General features: G+C 36.0%; 1 protein-coding gene across 1 annotated transcript; it reads right to left on the bottom strand.

The window, feature by feature from the left end:
* Positions 1-327: 327 nt before the first annotated feature.
* LOC133727476 (homeobox-leucine zipper protein HAT22-like) lies at positions 328-2,001 on the bottom strand. The gene is made up of 3 exons (XM_062155053.1): positions 1,387-2,001; positions 1,206-1,285; positions 328-903 (listed from the first exon to the last, which is right to left on the bottom strand). Exons 1-3 carry the CDS (start codon positions 1,840-1,842, stop codon positions 606-608), a joined length of 834 nt encoding a protein of 277 aa, XP_062011037.1. The 5' UTR covers positions 1,843-2,001; the 3' UTR covers positions 328-605.
* Between the last annotated feature and the right edge of the window lie 5,681 nt (positions 2,002-7,682).

The raw sequence follows: 7,682 nt of genomic DNA, 5'->3' as shown, positions 1-7,682 counted from the left end.
TTATTGTTTCTTCATTGTGAGGTACATGTGAGGCTTCTGTGGTAGATATTTTTCATATTCAAATAATGAATTATCCAGATACCTGACTGTTGCTTGGTCCAGATGATTGAATCCCATATGATATTGCACTAGAAGATATCTATTGCACGTATTATTAGTACGTACAAGGCAACTTCTATCATTCATTTCAACCGAGTCATGCATGAGTACCTCTTGTCGTTTGTCTCGACTTTATATATGAAAATTATCATATGCTCTTTCAGGTTCACAAATTATCATATGCTCTTTATAACGTGAGCTTTGCATAATAAAATCAATTCCAGTATAAGAAACTTACAAAAAATAAACAGTATTATTCCCTTCATATATATTGTTCAACGATTTACAAACATATTAAATAAAAGCTCAAAAAAAGTAAAGGTAATTGATCGTAATTACTATCATTTCTACAAATTAATTACAATAAACCCTTTGACTACAAGCCCTTAACCAAAAGAAAAATAGGGGTTATGGGAGGGGGGTTGGATATCTCTTTTTTTTCCTTATCTAATTCATTATCCTAATTAATAAAGTATTTAATTAATTAATACTCTAATCATAATTAATTAACAAGCTGCAGAAGAATTGGTGAAGGGATTATAGAAGTGAGGCTTTGTATGAGCAATTGAAAACGGGCTCTTATTTGAATTAGCACCTTCGCTTCCCACGCCTCCGATCCTTTCACAGGAAGGACACATGGTGAGAGTCGCCGCCGGCATGTGCATGAACAACGGTTGTTGTTGGCTGAGTTTCAGTGCCTTGAGTTCTTGTACCTCTTTCTGTAGCCTCCGGTTCTCATCTGTCAGAGTCTCACAGCATTTCTTCAAGAACTCACAGTCCACCTCAGTTTGCTTAAGCTTTGTCCTGAAACCAAGTAACCAGAAAACATCTTATTAGTTTTTAACCTCCAACCATATAGGTTTGTTCTTTTTATGCCGGCCAAAAGTTGGTTAGTCGGTCGATATAAAACTGTAAAAAATCATAATCACACAGGATTCACCTGCTTCACCCCATATTGGGATGCGTGGTTCACACAAAAATACCCATAATTGGGTTGTTTTTTTCTTCCTCTTTATTTAAAAGAAATCAGTAATGGATTTTTGCCAGAAAAATCTATAATCTGAGTTGTGTTTTTGAAGGTGATCAGGGATGAGAATTTTAATTACCTGGCCCTCCTGTTTTGGAACCAAACTTCTACTTGTCGAGGCCTCAAACTTAACTGCCTGGCTAAAGCTTGCTTTTGCTTCTGTAATTAAACCGAGTAATAACAATATTAGTATTAGTTTTTATAGAAACAAATGAAAATTGATGGAGACGGAGATAAAGAGAGGGAGAGAGATGAATTACAGGATTGAGAGTGCTGTGTTGTTTGAAGCTTTCTTCTAAGAGCGCAGATTGTTCTTTGCTGAGCCTGAGCTTCTTTCTTGCATTAGGACCATCTTCATCTTCATCACTAATCACTCTGGAAGAGACCTTCTCAACCTCAACCTCCTCACTGCTGAGGTCTCTCTCCCTCTTGACCACTCTACCACTGGAGAAGGAATTAGAAACTGCGCTATGACTATTATGAGGAGACCCTTGCCTATACAAATCAAGACTATTCCCTTGATGATCATCCTCATGAAAACTATTTCCAAAGAGACCCAAAGTTAAAGATGGCTCAAAGGAATTAGGCTTCTTGAGCATGGGATTCATCTGATGGTGAGCCTTTTGTGAAGTAGGACTGGTGCTCTCTTGGGAAGCTGTGAGACCTAAACCTAAGACAAGGCCTGTGTTACAAGCATGAGGATCATCAAAACCCATTTGGAAGCTAGAAGATATATGTTTCTTTCTTTTGCTTTGTTGTGTGGAAATGGAGAATTAGGGGAGGTTGAAGTCAATATATATATGGTTTTGAAGTTATGTGAAGGGAGGAGAGCTTGAAGCAAACAGAGAATTAGGAATGAGACTTTTGGGTGGGTGGGTGGGTGGCTATGATTATTAATCAAACCAAAGAATGAGTATAGAAACGAATCTGAGGCATTGGGAAATTATGAAGGTACCTCAACCTCCCTATCCCTCTCTACATAGGTTGACCATTTGAGCCCCACTACCATATTATACACAAATAATAAACAAACAAACAATGACAATCCCTCTCTCATATCATATGGTAGAATATCATGGCAGTGGGAAACACATCAAGAAGATGATTCGCTTGAGCTTGGCCACCCATTAACATGCCAAATTTAACTATTACTACCGCTTTAAATTTCTTTTCATGTATAAATATATATTGGTTCCTGCCCTTTATATGTATCAATTATTGGGCACACTTTTGCTATGCTTTACTTGAGTTGCGCCCCATAACTACTAGTCTGTGTGATATTATTTTAATTACGGGTCCTTCTCGAAGAATTATTGTTAATAATAATATCCAATTAGGGTGTGGGTTTTTGCTCATTCAAAGATTGCTTTAGCTGATTGGCAAAAAAGAAATAAAAATTTATGACAAGTCCATGATTGGATACTAATAAGTTCCTTTTAGAAAACATACCCACATGAACTGTCTCCCACTCCATGCCTGCTACAACTTGCTAGAGATATGGGACATGCATCATATTTACGTGTCACACCTTGTTGCTTAGCAATATTGCATTTTAAGCTTACTTTTATATAATGAGTGATGGCTATATATACACGGTGGAAAATTTATTTTGTAAATTTTGATGGTACCTCGTTTGATTTAAATATTGTTATTTATTAAACTAAACTTTATAATAAAGATTTAGAATTTAGTCTTTTTATAAAAATAAAAATAAATAAACATGTGATCAATACTTGAGTAGAGCGATCCATAACATCAACAATATACGTATCAATTACACCAAATAGATATTCCGATTTGTGGATGATTTTTGATTTTGTTTCTTCTTACTTATGAATTAGAAAGAGATGTGCACTATCTTGCATTGCATGTATGTAATTAGTGTGCCATTGGGTAAGCTTCTTTGTTTCCATGTTTGTTTTGTGGGAAAGGAAAAGAGAGAGGGAAAAAGGAAGGTAGGTAGAAGACAGACATAGGCACCATCGGAGAGTTACTTGAATTGAATTCAAAAGAGTTATAATGGTGCCATGAGAATATGATTCATCAACAAGAATCCGGAATATCTTTGCTTAACTAGAAAGTTGATGTGAAGTAGTGTGTGTTGTGTGTATTTGGGACCTACTATTCTCTATGTACACGATCATGTACAATAATAAGCACTTCCAATAATAGTTGCTTTGTCGGCGAAGCTGATGAGTAGTTAGGTCACCCATAAAACATGATAAACCTAAAATAATGGCAAAGGCAAGAAGACACCAAAGCTTCTATTGCATGCTTACATTTAACTCCAACCATAATCTTTTTAAGGGCAGCTAATTAATATTTTGAGAGAAACTAATACTGTTTAATTAATTAAAAAGGTCCCGACGACAAGTCATTGATCAAAATTGTGTGGCGCATGCAGTTCTAGCTAGTACTGTTCGTCTGTTCCACGCATCATATAATTAGATGGCAACAATTATTTATGAGATTAAAGCGCTTTTAGCTGTTCAAGTTGGAAACGGGATCGATCTTTCGTAATCAAAAATAATTCCTAGTTACATTAGCACAGGAGTGTGTTTTGGGTTACTATGCAGCTCATCGATTCAATGGTATATATAACCTTAACTATGTGAAGTATGAACAAACTTTTTCATTACGAGCTAGGGATTAAAACCCATTCAGAGTGACTATAGATACAACTTTAAAGCTACGTTAAACATGGTTGTAGTCCAGCCTAATTCAAGTACTTTGACCTGTACTTCGCCTACTAATTAAATTCAATTCTTGTGAAAGTTAATCCTTTTTCTTAATTTTCCGGCTACCATTTATTGAATGGATAAATATAGGTTATTATCGAATAGATTACGGTTGGAGGCGTAACATGCATGCAGATCGGCTGACCTAGGTTTTTAGTTCACCCTAATTCTAGTATAAATCTATGCTTTTGATTTAATATATATCTAGTCTTCTTTTTTTTTACAAATTTCTGTCTCCGCCTGTGTTATGTTCACATCAATTAATAATGTGATCAATATTGTATAATAATTCTCAATTATTTGATAGAATTTTGATATTGACGATGAAATTTCAATAATTGATGGGAGGAAGTATCATAAGATTACTTAGTTTATCAACAATTAGCTAGTAGCACAACAAAAAATAAATATTAACGAAGATAGCGTAAAAGACGTAACTAGGACATGTGAAAATCTCCATGAAAGTGTGAGCATTCCAAACCTCGATTTACTATATTCCAGAAGAGAAAGCCCCAATGACCCCCAGCTAATTGTTGAGGCCACAAGGCACAATTTGGCTGCGAACGCTCCGGAGACACTGAGGATTAGCGGTGGTAAGCCGTCATGCATGTTCCTTTTGTACAAAAACAACGTCCGAACCCTATAGGTGCCGCCATGTTCCTTTTGATATATTAGCAAACATTCATAGTGCGGAAAAATTGACTTCCTATGGCTCGATCATTTGGAAAACGGGAAAACAAAAAGGGATGGAGAATATATATTGAACCGCTATCCAAACGTTCAAAGAACGTGCAAAGCTCTTTATTCCCACTATTGACCCATAATATTCAAAACTCACTTTATGTACCTAGACAAAATGAATTCACATTACCAAATGATAAGATATTAAGATATACTTGTTCTAGAGTTTAACAAAAATTCTACAACCATCACAAGCATATGGAAGAAAGGATTGTTATTCTAGTAAGAAGGCATGGATACGAACCATTAATGGTTCTCTTCTTCTTGCTTGATAAGGAATTAGATATTGTCATTTTATTTTGTTTAAAAGGATTATCCAAAACTCTCGTGGCTGAATATCGAAAAGTTCACAGCCATTATTTTTGGACCCCCAGTTGATAGGCATTGACTTTGACATGTTGGGAGAGTATCAAATTAAGTTATAACATGTATAAGGTCCAATAAGATACACATATGCACACGTATAGCTTTCACTTTAAAGGCATGATTGGGGCAGATAGACAAATTCTATTATATAATTTATTTTCTTCACTTTAATTAATCAAAATTACAAAACCAAACTTCGTGTTTGATTAATCAAATTAATAAGTGACATAAAACCAAACAAACTAGTGGTGGATCTCGATCACGTGTCATTAAGTCATTAACCAGCCTTATCCGGCCATCCCTGTCTCAAGGATTTTAATTTTTTTTTTTTTAATCAAAAGGATTTTAAAATTTGGGCACAGAATTTTTAATAAGAATGAAGCATGGATGGCGGTGTGGAGCGGAGAGAGTGACACGTGGAAGGGTAACGAGAAATAGTAGTTTTGAGCGAGCTAGGGTTAGAGACAGGTAGGAGCCCACCAATGATTTGGTATGATAGGGCATTTGATTCTGTGAGGGAGATTTGATGATTATGGAGCGCAGAAGTTGGCAATGATGGAGGGAGAGAATTTGGGATAAGGTTTTTTGTTGGTGTTCAATGTTTCTGCTATTCCTATTCATGACCTTTAAAGCCCAGCCGACCATGTTGCTCTTTGTAAGCTCTTGCTTTTGTGTCAGCATGTGTGCGTGCACACGGTGAACACTGTTATGATTAGAGTTAGGGTTAATCATTCTATGCATCTCCGCGGCCGCACAGGCATATCTGCGGGCCGTATTCCTTTGTTTTGCATCAATCGTATTCACATGGCCTTTTTATATATATGAATATGTCCTAAAAAATTAAGGTGTATGAAGTTGTGCATGAGGTTTAAGCTCATCTCAGTTTACATTAGTCATTTGCACAATATATGCAAATGATGATGTTTAAGAAGATTTAGATGGGAATTATGACTCCTTTGTTTTAGCAACATTATAAGTTTATAACCCAGTAACATTGGCAATATATAAGGATTAAGTTGATTGATTACTTGACTAGATTGTATAAGCTCAGCCAGGGGCCGGCGGATCTAGGTATGGGGTGGGGAGGACTCAAGCCCTCCCCAAACTTTTGGGTTGAAAAAAAAAAACCATATATATATGATGTATATTTTTTGTTTTTAACGAACCCCACCCGAACTCCCAAATTATCGAAGTCAAACTCTTCTCTGGCTCTCCTATTCTCTCCGTCCATCACAAATTCTCATCCTTCTTCTTCCCAAAAAGGCATAAATTCCGGACTAATTAAATTCAATCTTTGAACACTTGAACTCTCAGGTTCTCATCTCCCCACTCTTGCATTCCCACACATGTGCATAATTGTACTAAAAAAAAATATTTGGGCGAAGCCCAAATAAACACATAAATACGTAGCCCTCCTTATTTTCCAATCCTAAATCCGCCACTGAGCTCAGCCCTTTCATGATCTAAGAGAAACTTACGTGGCTATATATACAAGCTTAAGATGACCTCTACACTAGCTCTGTCATATTAAGTCCTCTTAATTTTTTTTTTTGGGACTAGTCTTCCTAGTTTCCTTGACTAGCTAATTCCCGTTACTTTAGTATTTGATTGAGATCGAGTTATTCTTGGAAAAAGTGTGAGGGATTCAAAATGGGATTCTTATGGTAGCATGGTTTATTCTCGTTCCTGGTTCATATATCATTGATGATTGTTTAAACTACGTACAGTTGGGGGTACCAATTATACTACCTAGCTTCTGCAGCAAGTTCTACATACCTTTTTACTACCCAACAGAAAGAAAAGGATAAAGCGAATTCAAGTTGATAGCACCTTGAACAGTGGATACAAGAAGTATTCATGTATCTATTATTATCAAAATAAAAATGTGATTAGTCAGTATCATCATGCATCAGTAGTAGTTCTGTAGAGAAAAGGATTTGAAAAGTTGAAACTGTTCTGGTGTGTTGTCCTATATGGTGGTAAAAGAAATAGTGCTGCAAGTACCCTAGCTGACTCACAAGCGAATTATATATAAGATGTATAAGAATATTACATTGAGAAAAAAGGTCGAATAACCTAGTGGATACGTACTCGTGCTTGGTTAAACAAAGTATAGTGTTGTAATTGATGTGAGATAGAGGGGGATTTGAATCAAAACTGCTGTAAGGGATAAACCTTTAGGAATATGATGTGTATTTGTACAGATTTTTAGATAGAGAGTATCCAACAACGCACCGACTTTTGATAAAGCAAAAGCCAAAAAAGGCTCTGGCTTGCCCCGCTTGAACTCTCTTCACCAAGCTTAAGACAAGTTGTTTACCAAAAAAAAAAAGCTTAGGACTAGTTGGTTGAGGCTTTTCCCACATAGCCATCATGCTTGCGTTGAAAGGTGGTGAAGACAGCATTGAGACCCATGTCAGCCCCACGCACTAGGGTTCTACCTTCAAATCATATATATAGAGATAGAGAAGAGTGACGACCAATTATATCTTACGAACGTTAATATTAGTAACTAAAGAAATGTTATGGTGATAGAACATAAAATCCTCATAAGAATGAAACAAGTTTTCATTTGAAAAATAAAATTCTTAATTACCATAGTAATTCATGTTTTAACTTAAAAATAATGAGGACATTTCAATCAAATAGCGTTAAACAAATGCCAATATGTGTTGAAAAAAAGTCGACCGTTTGCGCTGTTAGGGTTTCTT

This window comes from Rosa rugosa, chromosome 1, assembly GCF_958449725.1.
Source record: "Rosa rugosa chromosome 1, drRosRugo1.1, whole genome shotgun sequence".
NCBI classification, from domain to species: Eukaryota; Viridiplantae; Streptophyta; class Magnoliopsida; order Rosales; family Rosaceae; genus Rosa; species Rosa rugosa.
The sequence above is the reverse complement of the archived record's forward strand: the minus strand, read 5'-3'. Positions and strand labels throughout refer to the sequence as shown.

Bases quoted from the DNA above. Each gene is read 5' to 3' on its own strand.
- LOC133727476 (XM_062155053.1), bottom strand. From the start codon at position 1,842: ATGGGTTTTGATGATCCTCATGCTTGTAACACAGGCCTTGTCTTAGGT. The intron at 1,286-1,386 runs GTAATTCATCTC...GTTTAATTACAG, and splicing joins AACACAGCACTCTCAATCCT to AAGCAAAAGCAAGCTTTAGC. The intron at 904-1,205 runs GTAATTAAAATT...ACTTGGTTTCAG, and splicing joins TTCCAAAACAGGAGGGCCAG to GACAAAGCTTAAGCAAACTG.